This window comes from Tenrec ecaudatus, chromosome 1 (genome assembly GCF_050624435.1).
Source record: "Tenrec ecaudatus isolate mTenEca1 chromosome 1, mTenEca1.hap1, whole genome shotgun sequence".
Classification (NCBI taxonomy): domain Eukaryota; kingdom Metazoa; phylum Chordata; class Mammalia; order Afrosoricida; family Tenrecidae; genus Tenrec; species Tenrec ecaudatus.
In genome coordinates this window covers 55,843,728-55,867,663 of record NC_134530.1, presented here as the reverse complement: position 1 = coordinate 55,867,663, position 23,936 = coordinate 55,843,728, and the positions used below count along the sequence as shown (strand labels likewise).

Genomic DNA, 23,936 nt, shown 5'->3' with positions numbered 1-23,936 from the left:
AACATGGTGTGTTGTGGGGGGCGAGCAGCTTGTAGGATGACAGGGGCAGGCAAGGGTAGAGAATTTCTAGAGCGACGACCTTAAGCAGGAGAGAGGACTGGACCCAGTGCCCAGTGGAGGGTGGGCTTTGGCCAAGTGTGTCCTTGCAGTGCATTCGAAGAGCAGGCAGGGGAAGCGTGTGCTCCCCATCTCTGTCTGCCTTTCAAACTCAATCCAACTGAATCGCCCCCTCCAGGCGGTCTCCCAGATTTCTCCACACCACACCCAGGATGGAGACGACTGAACGTGTGTCTCTCTCCCCAGTTTCTGGGTGCCTCGTCTAGACTGCAGCCAAGGCACCTCTAAACCGTTCTCCACCCCACCTCCAGACCCTGCCAGAGCCCCGCAGCGGAAGGAGCCCAAAGTGCCACTAGCGATTTCACAAACGGGGGGGGGGGGCGCTGAGCGAAGTTCCAATCGAGCGCCCTCATTCCTTACCCCCGCTCTACTCCCGTTTCTCCGCCGGCCAGCGGGCTGGCCAAACTTGTCCCATGAAGGCTACCGTATGGGACGTCAACCGAGGGGGGAGGGGGCCTCGGGCCAACGCTCGGAGGTGGGGCTTAAGGCCGGGCCTGAACGCGGATTGGACTGAGCGTTAAGGGAGCAGTTTAGGGGCGAATTAGGGACCGGCCCGAGAGTGACCTCAGGGAGACGGGGTCTTGGCGCGAGGCGGGGCGGGGCTGTGGGCGGTGCCTTGGCGGGGATTGGACTGAACGTTAGGAGGCGGGGCTGGTATGTGGGCGGTTTCTTGGCGAGGATTGGACAGAACGTTAGGAGGCGGGACTTTGGGGGGCGGGGCCGTGCCGGAAGTCAAAGGTCGGTAAATAGTGGTGATGTCAGGCCGGCAAGATGGCGGAAGGGTGAGCCCGTCACCCCGCTCTCGAGCGTTGGGGCCTGAACTCTCTCAGGGTTGGGGTGCGGGGCTAGGGGTGCTGTGGGGGACAGGAAGACATCCCGGCGTGGACGGGGGCCGACGGCGACGAGTGGAGTCGCAGTGCGAGAGGGCGGGGGAGCGGTCTGCGGAGCCTCTGCTCCCGGGCGACGTCGCAGGGGGGGGAAACTGAGGCCCAGTCCTTGGGCGAGCAGGGCTCGCCCCGAGGGCCACCCGATGTGTCTGTCATCCACAGGGAGGACGTGGGTTGGTGGCGGAGCTGGCTGCAGCAGAGCTACCAGGCAGTCAAAGAGAAGGTAAGCCAGGCCGGCGCCCTCGGCCTCGGCCCGGGCCCCGCGCTGCCTCCTTGCAACCTGCTCCCCGGCCCGGGGCGACCTGTGCAGGCGGGCGCCGGGCCTCCGGCTGCGGCAGACCTGAGCCCCCCGCGGGTGCTCGGACACCCCGCCCCCAGAAGACCAGCGGGATACCAGTGGTCTGAAAGGAGCTCTGATCGCTCAGAGGACAGGAGCCCATAGCCAAGAGGAATTCACTCTGAGTGGAGACGCTCAGAAATGCTTCTTGGAAGAGAGCGTATTTGAGCTAGGCCCTAAGGAAAAAGGACTAACAACAAAACCTCCTTTAGTCGTTCGAATGTGGCTTATATACCCGACAGTTCCTGAGGAGACAGATGTTAACCGAACACATGCAGCCCTTAAAAAGCCCACCGCCTACTAGGAAGATGTCTCAGCTATTGACCGAATAGTCAAGCAAATAGCGATTTAATTACAGCTGTGGCAAGCTTGAAAGTAGCGAAGCATCACTTCAAGACAAGGCAGTCAGTCAGGAGCACACCAAGGAAGGCCTCCATGGGAGGGTGAGTGGGGGGGGAACCTCACTGAGGGCAAGGACGCAGACTGTGGTGCCTAATGAGAGCTGTCATGGTGCAGGATTTGCCGAGGAGCTGAGAGAGGAGATGGGTGTCCAGTTAATGGGGGCGGGGTTGGGGGGAACTGGGGGGGCGTGTACCTTGAATAGTTGCCATTGTTCCTGTGTAATCCCCCTTAGGTTTGTCAGAACCAACCCCTCTGAATTGTGGGAAAAGTTAATTATTTACGTCAAGCAACTGGACCTATTCCTGCTTCAGAGTAGAGACTCCAGGAGGCTCATGGCCTCAGGGAAAATTAGGTCTCTGCTCAGAGTATTCCTCCTCCAGCCTGAGTCCTTCTGGACCCACCTCTTAGCCACAGTCTAACAAATTAGAGAGCTTGAGCTGCTTTATGTTGTTGAAGAGGATGTAGAGAGGCTTCACCCTGGGGTTTAATAGAAGATGATCCAGAGAAGCTTGCTTCCCCGTGGGTGTGTCTTGGAAGGAGAGTGAGATTTATTCACATGTTGAATGAAGGCGCCCGTTGGGATCCTCAAAGGTTGGCCCTCCCAGAACCCCTGGAGAATAAATAGTGGTCTTCCTTTTATCCTTGTCCCCCAGGGGCCACCTAGTTCGAAACCAGGAAGGGGGAGGGGTTCTGCCTTTGGCGATTGCTCACTTGGAAAGAAAAGCTCTTAGTTTTTTTCTTTTAGCTACTTTTAAATGAACTTGGGCAAGTTATTGTAACTTCCTTATGCCCCAATTCCCTTTTGGTAAAATGAGAATGCTAATAATACCTCCCTGGCGAAATTGCTGTAAGGATTAGATGATAAAGCGGGGAAAGCGCTCAGGGCAGGTCGAGTGTAATGTAAGCAGGCTCTGCTCTTCTTGGTTCTGACAGTGATCGGAAGCTCCGTAACACTGCCAGGCCCCTGTTACTTCCATTTTGTTCTGGGTCTTTTGGAGCTCCCCTGCCCTTGCTTCCTTCACCTTCCATGCTGGACCCTCCTGAGTGACTTTGCTTCTCAGCACTGTCAGCTCCCTTGAACCCCTTACTTAGCACAAATTTCCCCAAGACTGCAACTCTGAGATTGCGCGGTAACTGCCTTCCTCGGCCCTTTACCTTTTCCCACTGGGGTGGCGAGTGTGTGTGTGTAACAAGTCACATTGCCTGTCAGTCCCACCAGATTCCCAGTCTCAGCCTGGCCTGAGTATTACACCCACCAACAGGCCTTTTGAGTTGCAAAGTGACTTCTCCCCTTACTAGCAGAAACTCCCCCAAAACTGGCCTCTCCCCGTCTCACTTTCAAGAGACAAACCTCACCCCTGTTTTTTAGAAGTTGAAGTCAACAAGCATGATCTGTCTGAACACCCTGGCCACCCCTGACAAACATGCTTATCTGTGTCCACACTGGACCGCACATACGACTTGCCCGAGCCAGTGGGTCGTTTTCAGCCTTATCTTCCTGGGCCTGCTTGCTGCACTTGACACTGGTGACTACTCCCTCTTTCTTGACACTCTACTGCCTTCTCGGATTTCGTGACAGGACTGTCCATTCTCCACATGCTTCTCGGATCATTCCTCCCCGGTGCTTCAGGAGCTCTTTCTTCTGCCTGCCCCTAAAACGGGGTGATCTTGTCTCCAGCCAAGCACTCTGCTCACTCCACACTTCCGTGCCCACGACCCCATCCCCAGAGCTTCATGTTTGAGGACAGCTCCTCCTGGACAGCTGTCCTAGATAAACCCACCTTCTGCTCTGACTTCCACAGAGTTCCTCTGACTGTCAGTAGCAGGATGAAGCAGGTGTAGCAGGAGTCGGCCTTCCAGGAGCAAGGGGTTTTGCACCATGGGGGTGGCAGTGTGGATGGAGAGTTCAACTAAGAAATGGTCCCCCGTCTCCAATTAAGGAGCCCCAAGTCAGATGGCGAGGAGTCCCAGTGGCACAGTGGTTACGTGCTCAGCTGCTCATTGAAAGGATCGTGGTCCGGACCCACCAGCTGGAAGAAAGATGTAGCAGTGTGCTCCCATAAAGATTACAACCTTGGAAATGCAATGGGGCAGATCAACTCTGTCCTGTAGGGCTACTAGAAGTTGGGATTGATTCAAAGTCTGTGGGTTTGGTTTTTAAGTCTGGCGGGGAGGCTTGAGTCCCACTCCGTAGAGAGGCTCGGCTGAGAGATGAGGCTGTCCCAGGCAGTAACACCCCCTCACCGACCCCACTGGCTGGTGACAAGCAAGCCCCGCCCAGAAGAAGAGAGAACTGGGACACTTACTCAAAACATGTGTTTTAAAACTTAAGGTGGATTGCCCCCAGGTGAACTGAGAGGGCCTGAAGGGGTGAGTGCAGAGGTGACCCAGGAAGGCATCCTGGAGTGGACTGTGAAATGACAGGCTGTGACTGACCAGCACTGAGGGGCTGTGGGCTGGGCCCTGAGCTGAGTGGGAGTGCAGGCTAGGAAGCAGATTGGTTCGATAGGAGCAGCTGTCGGCTCTGGCCAGTGGTGCTTTCTAGGGACAGAGCCAGGCAAGCAGGAATGAGAAGGCCGTAAAGAGAATCAGGTCCAGCACTTTGCTCGCACCCCCTGTGTTGAATGTGAAAGTCACAGGCCTTATCGTCATATTACTTGGAAATAAAGACTTTGATGTTCAGCAAACCAAAGCAGTGAACCAAGGTCTGTTTCAGACTAGGTGTGCCCCCTCCCCGATCACTCCTGAGACTCAAGATTTAGCTCACCTCCCTCATGATAGAAGCCCCGGGCTAACTGTGACTTGCCAGTGGCCATGCAGCTCTCTGGAAGTGGCCCGGCTTGAGGCTCAGATCCTGTGCCAACGCAGGAGCTTCCCCCTCCCCCTTTGCTGTCAGGTAATCCCAGGTCTCAGAACTGGGACAGATGAGCATTGTATCTGAGCCCAGGCTCCCCACATCCACCTGGTACTCCGAGGGCATGGAGAGCAGGAACCAGGGCGGCTGTGGCCAGCTGGCTCCAACTTCCCTCTCTGCCTTTCCATAGTCCTCCGAAGCCCTGGAGTTCATGAAGCGGGACCTGACCGAGTTCTCCCAGGTGGTGCAACATGACACAGCCTGCACCATCGCAGCCACGGCCAGCGTGGTCAAGGAGAAGCTGGTTGTGAGTACCAACCACCCCTCCGAGGGCTGTCCCCCAGCCTCACCCCGGCAGGGCTCCTTCCCACAGCTTGTGGTTCTTTTTCCCCCGTGCTGTCCGTTTTGAAAGAGGTGCGTTGGACAAGCTGCAGATATGAGGTCTTTTTTTTTTTAATTTATTTATTTATGTATTTTAACAATTTATTGGGGCTGATACAATTCTTTTCACAGTTCATACATATACATACATCAATTGTATAAAGCACATCTGTACAGTCTTTGCCCTAATCATTTTTTTCTCCTCTTTTCTTTTTTTACATTTTTATTAGGGACTCATACAACTCTTATCACCATCCATACATATACATACATCAATTGTATAAAGCACATCCATACATTCCCTGCCCCAATCATTCTCAAGGCATTTGCTCTCCACTTAAGCCCCTTGCATCAGGTCCTCTTTTTTTTTTCCCCCTCCCTCCCCTTCCCCCCTCCCTCATGTGCCCTTGGTAATTTATACCTCGTTATTTTGTCATATCTTGCCCTATCCGGAGTCTCCCTTCCCCCCTTCTCTGCTGTCCCTCTCCCAGGGAAGAGGTCACATGTGGATCCTTGTAATCAGTTCCCCCTTTCCAACCCTCTCACCCTCCACTCTCCCAGCATTGCCCCTCATACCCTTGGTCCTGAAGGTATCATCCACCCTGGATTCCCTGTACATCCAGGCCTGCAAGGTAGAATTCGGATCATGGTAGTTGGGGGGAGGAAGCATCCAGGATCTGGGGGAAAGCTGTGTTCTTCATCGGTACTACCTCGCACCCTGACTGACCCATCTCCTCTCCTAAACCCCTCTATGAGGGGATCTCCATTGGCCGACACTTGGGCCTTGGGTCTCCACTCTGCACTTCCCCCTTCATTTAATATGGTATATATATACATATATACACATACATATATACATATACACATATATACACATACATACACACACTTAAATGTCGTGTTTTTTTTTTTGCATAATGCCTTAAACCTGGTCCCTTGGCACCTCGTGAGATATGAGGTCTTAACTGCCATTCCCACTTGTGTTCGCATATGCTTGTCAGCAGTTATTTACTGTATGTAACTTCATACAGATTAAAATACAAGCAAACCCTAGAGACAGCTACAAGTCCACATTGAGGATGTAACCACTGTTAATAAGGGGCATGGCTTTCATTCATGCATGTGTTCATCATTCATTCATTCATTCATTCATTCATTCCTTCTCCCAGCAAATTCTGCTTTCAGGTCCCCAGGTGCCGGGCACTGTGGTGGGCTTCCGGTTCACCGCCTGTGGCCATGTGGGTCTGCCGGGCTAGCCTGAGCTGCTCTCTCAGCACCCATCCCTGCTCAGGGACATTCTTTTTTTAATTTAACATTTCATTTTTGATTTGTTCTGTTTGGTGAAAAGCGAGCTATGTGCTGTGCTTACAGACATATTTGTTTAAACGTTTCGTGCGCCTTAGGTGGAAGTTTTCGTACACATTTGTTTTCCCCATCAAGAGTTCATACACAAACCGTTCCCAGAGGTTGATTGCAGTCCTCCTCGCCGTGGCCGTGCTCTCCCCGGTTCCTCCCAGGGCTCTCGGTTTCTGTTGGCCCTCCCCTGTGCCCCTCTTTGGTTTGGGGCAAATGTTACCCTCTTGGTCTTGAGTGGTTGACCGTTCTGAGGAGCGTGTTCTTCACGTTGTGCTTGTTTCCCATTTGGCTGAAAGGGGCCTCCTGAGGGTCTTCAGTTTCAAAGGAGAAGGTAGTCTCGGGGCCCGGTCTCGCTCAACTGTCCTCTGGTCTCTTTCACACCTATAAGTCAGGTTTCGCTTTTCTTTTTCTTTTATCCATTCAACCTGGAACCTTCTACTGTGCTCGTGGTCAGAGTGGTCGGTAGTGGAAGGCAGGCATCTCTAGTTCTGGTCTCGGACGGGGCTGTGGTTCATGTAGCCTTTAGCCCTTTAGACTGAGGCCTCACGTGAGTCTTTGCTCTTGGCTCACCTTCGCTGCAGGGGGAAGAAGTTGCTTCCTTGACGGCCCCTCACGAGCTGTTAGACCCTGCACGGACGCTCAGACTAGAATGGAGGACCTTGTTGGCCTCGACGACTCCTGAGACCATGGGCCTCAGGGCCCTCGGAGCTGGCTGGTCAAGCTCTGTCTCCCGCTTGCCCCTTCTAGGAGATCCCTATGTTGGCCCCAGTCTGCTCCCAGGGTTGCTCATCTTCATGGTAACCATGTGAGGGATGTGTGTTTATCCTAATGTTATTAGTAAGAAAACAAACTCAGAGAGGGAGAAAGGTCTCGAACTAAGAATTGGTAGAGCTGGGCTTCAAATCTAGGTCCGATTCCAAAGCTGGTACCTTTTGCACCATTCTACCCCGAAACCCTCTTCCTGACTGCAACAGCTGTGGCCTGACACTTTTGATCAGCTTGATTGGCCTTGAAATTGCAATGAAATAGCCAGCCAGGGCTCTCTGCTATACCCTGCAGGCCTAGACTCCTGTCCTCTTCCCCCCCCACACCCCGACACGGCACGGGCTTCCTCTGCTGACTTCTCTCTACAGAGTGAAGGCTCCTCGGGAGCAACGGAGAAAATGAAAAAGGGCTTGTCGGACTTCCTGGGTGTGATCTCAGACACCTTTGCCCCCTCGCCAGACAGAACCATTGAGTGTGACGTCATCACCCTGATGGGCACACCTGCTGGCACAGCTGAGCCCTACGATGGCAACAAGGTACTCACTGGGGCGCCCCTTCTACCTGTGCTCACAAAAGCCGCAGTAGGTGTCCGGCTCCACATGCATGTGCAGAGGCAGGCACGAACGGACTGCAGCGAGGGTCCCATTCAGACACGCAGGGGCGTTCCCAACAGCACGTGTGTCGACACGTCTGCAGACCAGTCTCTCAGCGATGTCCTTGTCTTGACCTCGTTAGGGTGCCTTCCCCCGAAGAAAGCAGCAGGGAGGCTGCCCAACGTGCGTGAAAAACCCACCGACTTTCAACTCCATTTCTCCACGAACATCTTAAGGCCCTTTGTGTTATTTTGTGTCATGGAAAATAAGGATTTTTTAAGTCAAAGTTTATATCAATCTTTTTTTAACAACAAAAAGCCCTCAAATCGTTGAAGGCTTGTAACCAGTTTACAAGAATCTGCCCGTCTAAGAGTTTTTAGATGGATCGATTATTAACAAAGGTTGGGAAGTCCCTAAGAGGAGGTCAAGGCAGAGGGGTCAGTTCAGAGGTTACGGTGACTGTTTTGAGGGAGTCCCAAAGGGTAATCTTGACACATTTTCTAGACAGACAGCAATCACAGGCAAGGGCCTCCTAGAAAATATTTTCAGCAAACTGGAAACTGCACCGATGAAAAAAGACCGGTAACCGTGTAATGAGGAGTGGTTTCCATCTCGACCAGGCGTCTACTCATTCTTCTGGCCTGCAAGGATTTTGTTAGAAAGCCCCAACCCAGGGGTGTCACACTGGTGCCCCCAAGGTAATTTTCTGTGGCCCGCGATGCGCTGAAATAAAATGAAAATAGAAAAACTGTTACTAAGAAAATAGAGCTTAGGGGAGATCGAGGAAAAACCATACACACAATTCCCTCGTTTACATTTTATCTCAGAGCATCTTGGGCCACAAAAAATTACCTGGGGGACTGCATGCGGCCTGAGGGCCACCATTTGACACACCTGCCCAAGCCCATCCACCCCACAACTCTGCTTTTGTCTCTAGAATTCCTGTTCCCCGAACTCAAAGAACATTTTAAAGGCACATGATGCGAGTCCCTGTTGGACTGGTGTGGTATAAACTGTGGGGTGCAGAATTCATGGGGAAGGGTAGGAAGAGGGAAGCCCTGAAGTGACTCGAACCAGGTGGGGGGGTGGGTTGTGTTGCAAAACAATAACATCGTGTTTGGGTAGTTTTGTATAGTTCTGTGGTTTTTTCTTTACCCACACATACCGTCTGTATGTACTCGAGTGTAGCTGACCCGAATACCAGCCGTGGCACCGAATTTTACCACCAAAACTGCATTGAAAAATGTGCTGTAGAGCTTCGCTTATCCACGAGTGTATCCAGTAATCAGGTCAAGAATACTGAGCAACAAGGAGAAGGTGGCTCTTTCTAAACACAAAGAACCACTGACTTCATGTCATTTCCTTTTGTGCCCTAAAATACGCAAAGACAAGATTTGAGTCTTTTTCCCCCTAAGGCATTGTACACATACAGTTTTGTAACAATGTTTTTTAAAGAAGCTTTTTTTGTTTGTTTGTTTGTTTTAAAGAAGCTTTATAGCAAATAGTTAACATCTTTTTTTTTTAAGACGTCAGCAGCATTTCCCAGTCACGTCCGAGGGCTGTGTCTTTGGATTCCTTTTCGTCCCCCCCCCCCCATTGTAGAGAATGCAGGGGGCGGGGCATCTGGGAGATGCCCTCCACAGTTGGGTTGTTTAAGACTAGTTTCCAGTAGAAATCGGCGTGAGCCGGCGTGTACACACGTCAACGTGCAGTCTGGTGCACCTCTGCTGCATGGTTTTTTGGTGGCTTGGAGACATGGATAGTTGGGCCTTCCTTGTCTCTTTTTTCTCTCGCTGACTTTCTATTCCAACTGTACTGAGTTTCCAGACCTGCTTCTCAGCACTAGCAGGAGCACCAGCACTTAGCGAACCCTGAGTGGGATTGTGTCCGTTCCCAGTGAACGGGTTCTGAGCGCTCCCAACAGTGCCGCGTCAGCCAGGGCAGCTTTGCAAAGGCCGAGAAGCAGCCACCCTGTGGCACCAGTGGAAACACAGCTCACAGTTCCCTTGGCCAGCTGGCTTTGAACTTAAGAAATGTCTCATGGTTCTAAATGGGGACATTGCAGTATTTAAAACTTGGGCCCTACAGCTGGACTTTATTAAGAGATTTTTTACTCACACTTTCAAATTTCCCAGGATGCAAGAGCATCCCTAACTATTGTTGCTTTGCCCACATACACTAATCCCCAAAGCTGGAGCACTGCATGAGGACCGGCCCCGTTAAGCCACAGTGTCAATTGACAGGCGCTCCGTGGGTGTGGCAACCGAGTAGTGACCTGCTTATGAGAGAAACCAGGTTGTTGTTGATTGGGTACCCTGGCAAAGGGGTGCTTTCGATGCCACTGCCCCCGCATTTATGCTCTCTTCCTCTCTTCTAGGCTCGCCTCTATAGCCTGCAATCAGACCCAGCAACCTACTGCAATGAACCAGATGGTGAGGGGGCAGGGGCGAGGGGCGGGCATGCAGGCTCGTACACCCCAGGGGCTGGTCTGCAGGGCCCAGGATGGTAGGGTGGCCGCCTGCCCCCGGCACCCCCTGAATCTTGGCATCTTTATCCTCTGCTGCAATGTCTTTTGTCCTCTCCCCACTCATCCCATTCCTCCAGCCCTGCTGCCTGCCTGCCTGCCCTCCCGTCAGCCCCATACTGGAAGCTAGACAGAATACTTTGGTCAGACCTTCAAACCCTGTTCAGCCCTTAAGCTCACTGAAAAGAGGGAAAGAGAAACGGTGGATAAGGCAGAGATTGTACAGAGTAGACTGGACGCCGATGGAAGGGAGAATGGCACCTGACAAGTCGAAGGCCACCAGGAAATCCCATTCAGCTAGACAGTGGTGTGGGGGAGGGACATCAAAGCCCAGGAGCCTTGTCCCTGCAGGTGCACAAAGAACTGGGAACACTGGTGTGAGACTGGAGGAGGGTATAAAACAAGAGGCCCAAGGGACGATTGCCAGGGACTAGCCTGTCAGATTAAGCCTTTTGGATGTTGTCACCGCAGGCTCCAGGTAGTGAGTCAAGGTCTGAAAAATCTGCTGAACATGCCAAGCACCTTCTAGAATGCTGCCCACATCATTCTGTATGCAATACTGGAATGCTTAAGGAGCCCTGGTGGCAGAGTGGGTTAGGAGTTGGACTGCCAAGCCCAATGTCGGCAGTTCAAAGTCACCAGCTGCTGCTCAGGAGAAAGATGAGATTCCTACTCCCCTAAAGAATCACAGCCACGGAAACCCACAGGGACCTTTCTCTTCTGTCCTCCAGGTCTTGATAGTAGTGAGTTTGGTGTTTCAATTCTTTGATGCTTTGAAGTGTCTGCAGAATCTAACTTTTACAAAGCCCTCCCAGAGCGCAGCTTGGAAAGGTTTGGAGGCCCGAGGCAATCAGAGGATGTTGGACGAAGAGCTCTTGGACAGTATTTGTGTTGAGTCAATAGAGGAGAGGAGACAGGAGACCTGTGACCAGGGGCTGTGGCAGGACTCGCTCATCGGAGGAGGGAAGGCTAAGGAAGAGCAGATGGGTAATGAGGAAAGTGGGCGAGCCTATTAAGAGGAGACGCTGAGGGTCGCATCCACTCAGCATGATTTGGGGTTTTGAGGTGCTGGAATCCACAGAGATAGAACGAGTACCTCTGCAGGTGGAAGTGTCCAGGGGAACCGTGATCCCTGGATCTGAAGCCCAAAAGAGTGGGGTGCAGAGAGACTGAGGAGTTGTTGGGCTGCCAGGAGGAAAAGAGGTTGAAGCTCATGGCTTAGTGGAAGCTACCTGGGGAGAAAATAGGGACTTCCAAAAGGCCATGGGAAAATGGAATGAAAAGGTCCTGTCATTTTCCTACTAACTTTTGGAAGTCCCCTCATAGAGAATGAAAGATAACGGGAAAAGAGGAGCCCGTGGAGACCCAGAAAGCACACCCAGAGAAGCAAGAGGCAAACCATCAAGAGGGAGGAGCCAGCGGGGAGGGGGCTTCAAGAGGAAGGCAGTGGACCCCCCGCTGGGAACCTGCAGTAAGGGCACAGGAGAGACAGAGGGGGGTTGCTGATGACTGAGAACAGCTCCAGAAAGGGGGAGCTTCAGGAGCCAAGTGCAGGTGGCTAAGGAGCAGGGGCATGAGAAAGTGAGGCTGCAGACCCCTGCATATCGCTGAGGTGTCCCACCCTGAGCTCCGGGAGGCCCAGTCAGCCAGCTGGCTTTGGGAAACCCTTCAGCACCCCTCGTTGTCCGGCCCCAGGTTGGGGTTGGTTCTGTTAAGCCCAGTGTTCTTTCCCCAGCCCCAGGGCACTGACCGGTGTGTGTCCCTCTGCAGGGCCTCCGGAACTGTTTGACGCCTGGCTTTCCCAGTTCTGCTTGGAGGAGAAGAAGGGACAGATCTCAGAGCTCCTTGTAGACAGCCCCTCCATCCGGGCCCTCTACACCAAGATGGTGAGGGCCCAGCCAACAGATCCTCAGCCAGCTCCAGGCAGGCGGGAGGGACATGTGCAGAGTCAGTGTGGGGTTGCCTGACCCCCGAGAGCAAGTCAGAGGACGGATGAGGCATGGAAGGGTAGCACATCAGATGGGAGCGCTTTTCCCCTCCTTGGGCAAGTGGAACCAGGAAGGTGGTCCCATGGGAGGAGTGGCCACCCTCTGAGAGCATCTGGGAGCTGCCCCCCCCCCCACCACCACCACTCCCAGAGTCTCCTTCCCACTCTCTACCCACCAGGTCCCCGCAGCGGTTTCCCATTCGGAATTCTGGCATCGCTATTTCTATAAAGTCCATCAACTAGAGCAGGTATGCTGGCCTAGCCTGGGAGGGGCTCCACTCAGCCCTGGGGGAAGCTGGATTTTGTTAGGGGAGGAAGGGGCACAAGGTGCCCAAGAGTTCTGGTGTCTGGACCAGGATCTGACGCTCCTGGCTTTCTGCTCCCCCACACTCAGGAGCAGGCCCGGAGGGATGCCCTGAAGCAGCGGGCAGAGCAGAGCCTCTCAGAAGAACCTGGCTGGGAAGAGGAAGAAGGTAAGCAGTGTGGAGAGGTGAAGAGCCATGAGGAACTGGCAGGCCAGCCTCGGAAACCTGCAGAGACTTGGGGTTCCAGAGCGAGGAGTGAGTAGGTTTGGGTCTGCTGAGAACAGGCTGAGCTAACCAGAGAGATGTTTCTCAGCTGGTGGAGCTCCAGATTTAGGTGCAGAAGTCCCATGTCATTAGAGCAGAGTCCCCTGCCAGCCCACAGACTCGGCTACCTCCTGGTCATTTGAGAATCGATTGACAATCCAGACTCCCTTCCTCCCCCGGAGCAGGAACCTGGTGCACCTTAGGCAAGGGTTCCTCCTTCCGTGGACCCTCCTGCCCTTGGTAACCACTAATAACCGTCTCCATCTGTCAGTTTGGGATCTGTCATAGAAGTAGAACATTTGTCCTTTTTTGTCCACAGGACATTAGTGGGGCTCGCCCATCCCGTAGCGTGTGTCAGGATGTGGTTTCTCGCTCTGCCTCAGTCACAGCCCATTACAGGTGTGATACAAAATCTGGGCGGTGTCCGCCTTCTGACTTAGGTGATGAGTGCTGTACTGAATGCCCGTGTTCAGAGACGTGTGTTCCTGCTCTCAGGGCTTAGGAAAATTGGCATTGCTGGATCATCTGATACTTGATGCCTTGCTTTAGAAGCACCTTCCACCTGTTTCCACACTAGCCCTTTACAACGCCACAAACAGTGGCTAAGCGGTCCAGTTCCCCGGCAACCCCACCACCACCACTGGTTTTCCGATTCTCAGATTGAAGCCAGCCTGGGGCATGGATGGGGTGAGGTGGGAAAGCACTATGGCGTCGACTAACGACCTTGAGCATATTTTCAGGAGCTTGTTGGCATTCTGTCCTCGTGAGTGACATTTCTCTTCCAATCTTCTGCTCAATTTTTAAATGGGGTGTTTGTCCTTTTTGGTTGTTACATTGCAGGCGTCAAACTTTAGTTTTTAATACGCTCCCCTCTAATGTTGGTGCCCGGCCAGGTTTGGGAGCCACTGGCCTCTGGAGGTTTGCTGAGCATCCTCTGCCAGGTAGCTCAGCTTAGAGATGTGTGTGGGCACCAGCCACATGCATGCTACAGCATTAACACATGAACTGCATGCTTACACTCTGCCCAGGCTGTACCCAGGGCACAGCCCTCTCCGCAACTCCATCATCCCTCTTTCAAGACAAAGGCAGGTTAAGTTCAACAACAGTGAAATGACTTGCCCAAGGTCACACACCTGGGATATGGCAGAGCTCAACCAGAACCCAAAATAATATCACCTTCAAGTCTTAGCTTTCTGATCTGACACTCAGCTTGGGCTGCAGTGCTGGAAGCCGTGTGCCCACCAGACATTGCCAGCCCCAGTCCCCCATGTAGGAGGGACGTAGCACTCAGAGAGTGTCTGCAGAAGAGCCAAGATAAGTAAGGGAAGAGGGTGGGTGGGAAGACCCAACCAGAGTTCATGAATCTGGAGCAGAGTGAACTTGGGTGGGATCTGAGGTCTGTCTGCAGAGCACGCCATGGATCAATGTCTCAGGGCTCCTCCCCTCCCTTCCTCTCCTTACAGAGGAGCTGGCCGGCTTTGCACTCACATCTCCCAGAGAGACAAAAGTCCCTGTGACCAACGCTTCCACCTTGCCTGAAGGGAGAGCTGGGCCCCAGAGCCCCTGTGAAGAGAGCCCGGTGACCCCAACTGAGACGCCCACAGAGGTGACTCCATCAGAAAGCAGCGAAAGCATCTCCGTGGTGACCCAGATTGCTGCCCCTGCCCCGGAGGCCCCTGGGCTGCCCAAAGACCTGTCCCGAAAGCTGCTCGAGGCATCTCTGGAGGAACAGAACCCGGCTGTGGATGTGGGCGAGACTGGCCCTCCACCCCCAACTCCCGCCAAACCTCTAGCCCCTGCTGGCCGCCCCAGTGGCCCAGAACCCAGACCTCCAGCCAGAGTAGAGACTCTGAGGGAGGAGGTGCCCACAGACTTACGGGTGTTTGAGCTGAACTCGGACAGTGGCAAGTCCACCCCCTCCAACAACGGAAAGAAAGGTATGTCTGTAGGCCCGAGCCAGGGGGCTCGTGGGGGAGCAGGGCAAGTATGAACCGTCACCCTCCAAGCACACTTGTCTCCTGACCCTTGTAAGGAGCCTAGCCACAGCATCCCTTCACGCGTGAGTCTCATGATGAGGTTGTGCTGTGTGTAAGCGTTGTTCCTCCTCCTCAGTTGCACCTCCTCTGTGAAATCCAGGATGGGATCTTAGAAGCCGTGAAAAATGATTTCTGCCAAATCCTGTGCCCACTGTATTGTATTGCATAGGTCAGTTCCTATCCTCGTTTCTCAGTGGAAGAAAATGAGACTTGAAATGTACCGTCACCTGCTCAAATCCCACCAGCCAGCAAGTGGCAAGCCCCGAGTTAGACCCTGCGCTCTCAGACTGCAGGTCAAGGCCCTGAGTGCCCACAATGGTGCCACTTTTGATCCTTGGGGGCAGCTCCCCCTTAGCCCGGTATCAGTGATGTCAAAGGCCGGCTCCCCCAGGTAAGTAGCCATCAGCAAGCCAGTCAGCCCTGAGCCAGCACCCATGACTTAGGTCTGCCAGGGAGCGCGCTGTGACTCTGCTCAGCTATCAGCATGGGGGTTTCTGCTCACAAGCAGTGGTTTTAGAGCAGAGCCCCTTTGACTGTACAGCACAAAGGAACCCCGTAACTCCTGGCATCCTTCCGTCGCTCTGATGGGGGGTTTCTGCCCAGGTCCCCAATAGACTTGCAGAGGGCACTGTCAGCTAGACAGCCCTCACCCTCCTCCTCTCTCTGCCTGTCCCAGCCCCAGAGCTTGCCCAGTGGGGGAGCCCCCATACCCCAGTGAGAATGGCGGCATTCCTAGTTTCTAATCGGGGCAGTCCTTCTGACTCAGCCTCAGTGAGGTCATCTGTGGGGCTCCTACCTTCTCTTTATGAGACACTGAGGGGGGGAGGGGCAGAGGCTCAGTCTTTGTGATGAAGCAGGAAGCGTAGGGGCTGGCTTGGTGCTGGAGAGGTTCAGAGAAAGAAGGAATCCGGGGGCCTGACGGCGTTTCGCCGAGGAGCCAGGTGCTGTGTCAGAGAGCTGGAGGATGGGACAGGTGGGCTGCCAAGTCCCGACACAAGAGGGCCTGGGGCACATTGAAGGGGGGTGCCCCAAGTACACATCCCAGTACTTCCTCCCATGAAGGGTGGGCGAGGAGCTGGCTTAGAAGTAAGATTGAACTAGGACCCAAGATCTTGTGCTGGGGTCGGGAAGTTGGACTTGGTGCCGCGAAGCAGCCAAGCACGAGGCAGGCCACAGGCTCAGGTGACACCCTGTGTGCTCACAAGCTGGGCTCTTCAGGAAGGGGCTTGTCTTCTATTTGCTCCCGGGCCTTGGAGGGAGCTGCTGCTCTCGTTGCTCGGGCCGGAGGTACACCTGCTTAGCACTCTGCTTTGGGAGAGAGTCGGCTCCAGCTGGGACTGTTGCTCAGCTGCCACTTTGGGTGCCTGTCACAATGCCTCACAAAAGCCCTGTGAGGTAGGTGTTCTGCGCGCCATTCCTCACTGATGGGACACTGAGCTTGGTTACCCGCCCAGGAAACCCTGAGGGAAGTAGAAGGTCGTCCTTTAGAAGGGTGGGCGTAGCGTTGCCAGTGACCAGTATCCAGGACCCACTGAGGTGATGGTGATGGTGATGGATTCGAAGGGACTCTGGTCGGCAGTTGTGAGTCTGTCCAGCAGTCACAGCCGGGTGTTTGGGTGCAGGCACAGAGCAGGGGGGGCATTGGTTAACCCGCGAGTAAGGTGCGGGTGAGCCTCGTGGAGGAAGAGCGAGCTGAAGCACATGGCAGAAGTGACCAGAGGGCCAGAGGAGCTGGGCAAGGAGGGAATAGGGGAAGATCTGAATTCGGGTCCGTGTGGAATTGGGCTCCTGGGGTGGTGCTTAGAGACTGGGTGCCTGGCGTGGAGTTGGTGGAGGAGGGGCAGTGTGTCCTGCCTGCTCATCTCCCCTGCTGCTCTGACGCACTCAGGTGTGTAAAGGGGGCTGAGGACTCCAGGTCGAGCCCCCACGGAGGCAATGAGGTCAAGTAAGGGGCTTTATGGGAGCAGAGTAAATGAAGTTAAGATAAATCTGAAGAAGCAGAATGGAGCTTGGAGTCAGAATGGTGCCTTTCCACCTAAGCTCACATGCTAGAAGGCTATGAGACTGCCATTCCCAGAGTGTCATGTGGAGGCCAAGCCTCTGCACCCCTGGGTCCCAGGGAACTCCCTGTCAGTGCAGAGCCTCTACCCTCACAGACATAGGCCCAAGTGTCCCCTGCTCCACCTCGAGGAGGACAAGGGACTGGTGAGGGGTTACATTGGACGGGGTGGGGGGTTGGCACTGGCCTGTGATTTGGAAGGAACAGTCTTGGGCTTAAGCCCCCACCTCACCACCCTCAAAGGAGTCCTGGTCTTGCTGTGGGGTAAGCAGTGAACTGGTAACCCCAATGTTAGGAGTTCAAACCCACCAGCCACTCTGAGAGATGAGGCTTTAAAAGATTTACAGTCTCAAAACCCCTGTGTAGGCTTACTGTGCATCAGAATTGGCACACAGAATTGCACAGGATGAAACAGGCTGTGTGTGTGTGTGTGTGTGTGTGTGTGTGTGAGAGAGAGAGAGAGAGAGAGAGAGAGAGAGAGAGAGAGAGAGAGAGAGACAACCCTGCAAGATTAGTAACCACCTGGGAACCCCCTTCTAAAAATAGTCCACCTGGCCTCTGCCACCTGGGAAGTGTCTCCTCCCCCTGGAAGAGTTGCCCTAACGCTGATACCTGCAGAGGGAATTTCACATCCCTGAAGGGCAGCCTGAGGGAGAGGGGAAGAAGGGAGCGGGATGAGGAGGGCCACGCAAGTGGGTGAGAGCGGAGAAGGCGCTCTGCTGGCGGGGGGGCCATGAGCAGAACTCAGACCTAGAAAGAAGCCAGCACCATTGTTTGAGAGTCACTGTGGTTCTCCAGTCACAAGCCGCACTGTGAGTTGGGCTGCTAGTCGTAAGGTGAGTAGTTCAAAACTACTAGCCACTTGGGCTGCCTAAGAAAGATGACGCTTTGTCCTCCATGAAGAGTCACAGCCTCAGAAACCCAAAGACCAGTTCTGCACTCTGTCCTATAAGGTCTCTGAGTTGGAATCCACTTTTTGCAGTGAGTTGGCTATTTGCTATATATGTCTATATGTAAGGGGCTTTGGTGGTGCCATGGGCTAAGCACCAAGCTATTAACCTCAAGGTCAGTGGTTCAAGACCACTAGCCTCTCAAAGGGAGAAAGATGAGGCTGTCTGCTCCCATACAAATGTATCATCTCAGAAGCCCTGGGAATAGTTCCCTTCCATCCTACAAGGATGCCATGAATTGTAATCAACTTGGTAGTTGTGGGTGGTGCCAACAGTTAACCTGCCTGGTTTACTACCAAGAGGTCAAAGGATAGAATCCACCCAGAGGTGCTTCTGAAGAAAGCCTCCCAAACTAACAAGAATCATTAAAAAATAAACGAGGCATCTTTACACAGAGTGCTTCCGTGGTCCCCCCATGGGATGGCTCCCAACGGGGCACCCAGGCTCTGAGCCCAGGCTGCTTCTCTGGATTTCTCTCTTCCCGCGTGGTCAGGGCTTGAGTGGGCTCGGGGGCCAGCCGACCTGAACTGAACCCTAACTCCTTGATCTAGTGTGTGCTCTTGGACTCGCACCCCGGTCCACTTATAAGACCAAAACCACCCTGTTTGCGACCAGTCACCAAGAAGGGGAAAAGTCAGTTTCATATGCACACACACACACACCTTCTGGAAAGTCCGTCCAGAAAACCCTCCAGAGCATCTCCTGCATGGACCCATGTGGGCCTGCCGGGAGTCATGGTCCATTCACTGGTGGCTGGGTTGGGATTTCCCCCCACCTTTTAAAAATTTTTATTTGTTTATTTAATCATTTTATTGGGACTTTGTACAACTCTTATCACAATCCATACATCCATCCACTGTGTCAAGCACATTTGTGCATTTGTTGCCATCATTTTCTTTCTGCTTGAGCCTTTGGTATCAGCTCCTCATTTTCCCCTCCCTTCCCACTCCCCACTCCCTCATGAACCCTTGACAATTTGCAATTTATTATTATTTTGTCATATCTTACACTCTCCAATGTCTCCCTTCACCCACTTTGCTGTTGTCCGTTCCGCTGGGTTGGGATTTTCATACACGTGACAAGCACTTTCCAGTCATACCTCGAGTCCTCACTGCTGTCTCTCTCAGGGCAATCACCGGTTCCTGTGGATAGTGCAGAAGCCTGGGCTGGGAGGGGAGGGGGGAGAGAAGTCTGCATTCGAAACTTCCTGGTGACTCGGTGCACACGGGTATGAGTGTGACTTTGTAAATAGACTGATGCTCTGTATATTTATTGGCCCAAGACCACACAATAGCTCTCAAGGAATCGGGGTCCCACCCAGGTCAGCTGGTTTCTGAGCCCACCCTGGCTGGTCAGGCTGAGAGAGAGAGGTGGAGAAGGCGCTTAGTGGGGCTTAGGTCTCCAGGGACTGGGTACTTGTGAGGAGCCATCCCATTGGGAGACCCAGGGACTCCCCTCGGTTTAAAGATGCCTCCTGTGGGCCTTCCTTTTCCTCGCACGTTGGTTGGCTATGGTAGAGTTGCTCCACTCTGCTCTGTTGTTAATCAGAAAGCAGCTGTAGGTGACTTGTAAAGAAGTCGGCTGTCTTCCAGAAGCTTATGAAAACAGGCGCCGAGCTGGATTTGGCCCACAGGACATTGAGGGGCAGCATCGCGGGTTCAGAGAAAGGGTCTGTGAGTATTTACCGCGAGTCACCTGTGGGCTCTAGAGGCTGAGATATGTTTCCTTCCCGTCCCGTGTAGAGCTTACATTCTATGCCTTGATCGTGAAATAAGCATAATTTGGCCCGTTCTAGATAGGTTAGGAAATGATCGACACAGGGTGAGAAACAACAGCTAGAACAGAGTAAAGGGAATTGAGGGCACCCCCCAAAACAACAAACCAAAGCTCACTGACATCAAGCCAATCCCGACTCTGTGACCCCGATAACTCGACTGTCTTCCTCTAAGTGCTGGTGGTTTTGAACCGCCAACCTTCCGACATGCAGTCCAACCTACACTTCGACAGTGCCCAAGGACTCCTGGAGAGTGAGGGGAGTGGTTTGCAATTTAAAATGGGCTGGTTGGATCTCAGGCCAGACAGAGGCCTGAAGGTTGGCAGGGACCGCCTGGAGTGGTGTGAGAGTGGCAGGTTTCTGGTGGGGAGAAGGTGAGGGAGGGAGACGGAAGGAGGCTCGTGGCAGATTTCTTGTGGGCGGGTGCTGTGCTCCCAGGAAGTCTCTGGCCTCTGCTTCTCTGTTTTGTAGTAGCCTGTTCAGTGCTTGCGTGGCTGCATTGGTGTGTTTAAACCTAAGAGCGGCTGTGAGGCTGCCACGGCACCCAGCAGTATTTCCTTCTGTCAGACAGCAGCTGGATGGCGCCTCACATGGAGTTCTTCGTAGTGTGAGGCGTGTACCATGTCTGTAAATGCTCTAGAACCCAGCTTCTTAAAGCCCCATAATGAAAAGAAAACCAAACCAAAGGCATCAGGCCCTGCCGCGGGACTACACACTTGGCATTTGCTACTTGCCCCCTCAAGTCCTGGCTTGCAGCAAGTTATTTGTTTCTCGAATTCCCTGTTACTAGACTTTGGGGCCGTTTTCTACATTTGCATCACTATCAGAACACGACAGTGAACACCCTTCTAGCTAAAGCTTTGCATCCAGGATTTTCCCCTAAGAATTTTTCCCATGCCTAAAAGCCGACTTGAAGAAAAGACTGGCGTGTCAGGCTCTCTCAGAGCCCCTCCCCTCCTGTGCAGCTTCCTCTTCCCGCCCCGCCCCCTCATGCTGTGCATTGTGCTTCCAGGCTCCAGCACAGACATCAGTGAGGACTGGGAGAAGGAATTTGACTTGGACATGACCGAAGAAGAAGTGCAGATGGCACTTTCCAAAGTGGAGGCCTCTGGTGAGGTAAGTGGGCCTGGTCAGCTACAGGGAAGCCAGCCAGTGGTCCCAGTGTCCAAGAGCCGTCCCCACGAGCCTGACTGTCCCCTCAGGGAGGAACGTGGGGTTTCTCACTGGGAGCCAGCACAGTTGTCAGCAGGTGCTGCCTCCCCTCAGCTGCAGGGTGGGTGGGTGGGAGAGGGGTGAACTCCTGAAAGCTGGGCATTGAAATCACCTGAGGGACTGCTCAGAGATGCAGGCCCCCAAACCTGCCTAAGCAGACTCCTGGCCTGGGAAACGAAAAAATCAGTGTGATCTAGGAATCATCACTTAGCCTAAACCTTTGTATCATCAAAATAGGCGATTGATAAGCATAAGACCTGCATTGAAGTAATGCTTAGAAATATGCTGGGCCTGGCACCTGCATCCTGGCAAGCATACGTGGATGTTGGCAAAAACACCACAAAAGTCATTTCTGGTCTTATTCTTCATTACCCACTAGAATCAAGACCAGGTCGTTTTGAATGAGACTGGGACAGTCTAAAGCTCACACAACTTGTAAGTGACAAGGACTGAGGGGCCAGCCCGGAAGTCTGATTCAATTTTGTGTTCTTTCCACGGTCACACAGCACCACCAAGTGATTTCTAAAGAAGTGGACAAAACAGCCCCCGGGAGGGGCTCAGTTCTCGAGTTGAGAAACAGAAGCCTGGTGTGAGGTAGTGGCCTCCCCAAGAGTATTTTGCACCTGTGACCTCATTATACCTAGGGCAGCAAAGGCCTGTAGGGACCCTTCAAGCCATGGGGTCTGGCTGAGATGTGCCTTTGAAGCCCTTCCTGGAACCCGGCATCCGATGCTCCTTAGAGACCTCTAGAACACAGCGTGCTAGGGATCACCTGCCTGCAGTCCAAGAGGGAAAAGGGATCGAGAGAAATTTCTCTAGGGCAGAGACTAGCTGGGGTGAAGGGTGCTGAGGGCAGAGGACTGAAGACCCGGTGAACCTGGATCCAGCCTTGCTTCTGCTCACAGTGATTCCCAGGGCCCTGACGCTAACCACCCAGCAGGAGACATGTCTCCTGAAGAGCTGGGCTGACTTGCTTCTCCTTGTTTGCCACATTTGGTGTTGGCGGCCCCATCCCTTGGGTCTGAAAGGGTCAGGGCAGTAGAGCCAGCCCTCTGTTCCCCACACACAGCCCTTCAGACTGGTGGTTCCGGGCTGGTGGAAATGGAGGCAGCTCCACTCAGCAAGGGGAGATGGGTTTGAGTTTGACTCAAAAAACTAAATCTGTCTGTGCTCCCCATTATCTCCTCCCCTTTGCAGCTGGAAGATGTGGAGTGGGAGGACTGGGAATGAGGGGAGCCAGCACCAGCCGTTCCCTCACCCACAGCGCCTCTCACCTCCTTTGCTCGCCTCAGCCTGGCCCTGGAAGACACTGACTGAGAATGTCCCCCCAATGGCCTCTGACCCCAGGGCTCTGGATTGCTCCCTGTGGGCTCCTTGTCACCTAGCAGGGACCTTTGTCCAACTGGGAAGGGGGCTTTCTACATCCAAGTCAAGAACCCTGACTTGTGCCAATCATAGAGTGACCCAGCAGGGTGAAGACTTGCCCCTCTCACCAGAAGAGCCTCCATTTCTCTGCTGAACACCCACTGTTATTGGAAACTTCTGTGGGAGAGTCCCACGAGACAGCTTCTGCCCACGTCGACGGACACTAACGGACCAGTCCCCTGGAGTCAGCCAAGACGGCACACTGGTCATCTGTGAGCAGGCGAGGCGGCCACGCCACCGGCCTGGGCTATAAAAAAAGAGCGCGTGTGCACCTTTGAGTTCCCCTCCCAGTGAGTAAGGGAAACATGGCTCTGGGGGATCACTTCTCCGCCCCGGCCTGCCCACACCTGGAAAGGTTCCTTGTGGATCAAAATCGGAAGACCAAACCCTGACTTCCCACCTCTTGCCTGTCCTCCAGTTCGGGCCTGGGGTGACCTTCGGTCTCACCCAGGGCTGCTCCACGTCAGATGCACCCAAGTCCTTAGCCCAGTTGTGCCACCTGCAAGCAGTGCTCCTTGCAGTCCCTCCTGTCCCCAAGAAGGGAGGGGCACTGGAGCCCCTGCTGTGCATTGCCTGGTGGGATTTAGTGTCCAGCCAGCTTGCTACCCACCTCAACTTCCTGTAGCTTAGGACATAGCCAGCTACCAGCGGTACCGAGCAGTGGGCAAAGCCCAGCCCTGCCTCCTGAAGGAGACGTAGAGGGGGACTTCTGGAGACTCTCCTCAGGCGTCTGCAAAAGCTCCCCTTCTGGAGGGCAGTCCCAGTCTGCAGCTGTCCCCCTCCACCCCAGGATCATTCCCCTGGGGGGTGGGGGGCTGCAATGACGGCCGCCAGCAGGATCCTGGAGACAGCCCCTGGTGCTTCAAGATGCCGCTGGGGGTGGGGGGTCATGTACATAACCTGGTATGGTTGCCCATGATTTAGCGGGTTTATGGTCAGCGACGCCTACAAGTGGCCGGCAAGTCCATGTCTAACCTTGGGGAGGGGGAGGGAGTGGGGAGAGAATGCAGAATTTTTTTTTTGTCTGGGTGGGGTTTTTCTCTTTGTAATGAGTTCTTTAGTTAATTAACCTTTTGGTTGTTTGTGCAATATTATATATTTTAAATTATAATGCATCTCCCCAGAGTATTTTGTAGCCAAGAAAAGAAAAGGGTGGGGGGAGAGTCTAACAGCTGTTCATTTTGTAATTCTAAAAGAAAAAAGAACTTCCTCCTGCGCCTTTTTCAGAGCTGCAGTTAAATGCATTAAAGGGCATCCGCAGCCGGCCGGCCCCAGGTGTCCGAGGGTCTGTCCTCACCCCAAGTGTAGGACGTGTGCAGGGAGTAGTAGGGACAGCCTGGTCCCGAGGGAGTGCTGTGTCTGAATCCCAGGCTCCTCTGGGGCTTTGGGATGAGGAGAGGCCCTGCCCCTGGCCCCAGCCTCTCCCTAGGACAAGGAGTCAAGAGGCCGCTTCTGCATTCCCAACGCTTCTGCTTTTATTCCGGAAAGAAGGTGCAACCATGTGGTTCCAATGTGCTGCTGCCCCTCTCTGCCCCCTGTGTGCCCACAAGCAATTCTGGGTCTATTGTCATGGACTTGCAACACCTGGGTGGAAATCCCTTGGCAACCATGATAAGAGGGGCACCTGAATTGGGCCTTTGGGTTCCGTGAAGATCTTTAGAGGGACAGAGAAATAAAGCCAGGCAAGGGGCTAGGTAGGTTCGAGGCT

General features: G+C 53.7%; 1 protein-coding gene across 2 annotated transcripts; it reads left to right on the top strand.

Annotated features, from left to right (window-relative positions):
- Positions 1-859: 859 nt before the first annotated feature.
- On the top strand, positions 860-23,173 carry BSDC1 (BSD domain containing 1). Of its 2 annotated transcripts, none has more exons than XM_075553582.1 (11): positions 860-899; positions 1,167-1,227; positions 4,788-4,904; positions 7,468-7,635; positions 10,070-10,124; positions 11,987-12,102; positions 12,383-12,451; positions 12,598-12,763; positions 14,236-14,709; positions 20,604-20,707; positions 22,001-23,173. In XM_075553582.1, exons 1-11 carry the CDS (start codon positions 889-891, stop codon positions 22,031-22,033), a joined length of 1,374 nt encoding a protein of 457 aa, XP_075409697.1. In that variant the 5' UTR covers positions 860-888; the 3' UTR covers positions 22,034-23,173. The 2 variants fall into 2 exon arrangements, with proteins under 2 accessions (XP_075409697.1, XP_075409706.1); XM_075553591.1 differs by having other exon boundaries at positions 12,598-12,676; positions 22,001-23,167.
- The last annotated feature ends 763 nt before the right edge of the window (positions 23,174-23,936 follow it).

What these genes read in the sequence shown, in the direction of transcription:
- BSDC1 (XM_075553582.1), top strand. An exon ending in AGCCCTACGATGGCAACAAG is followed by an intron (nt 7,636 to 10,069) that starts GTACTCACTGGG and finishes CCTCTCTTCTAG; the next exon opens with GCTCGCCTCTATAGCCTGCA. An exon ending in CTACTGCAATGAACCAGATG is followed by an intron (nt 10,125 to 11,986) that starts GTGAGGGGGCAG and finishes GTCCCTCTGCAG; the next exon opens with GGCCTCCGGAACTGTTTGAC.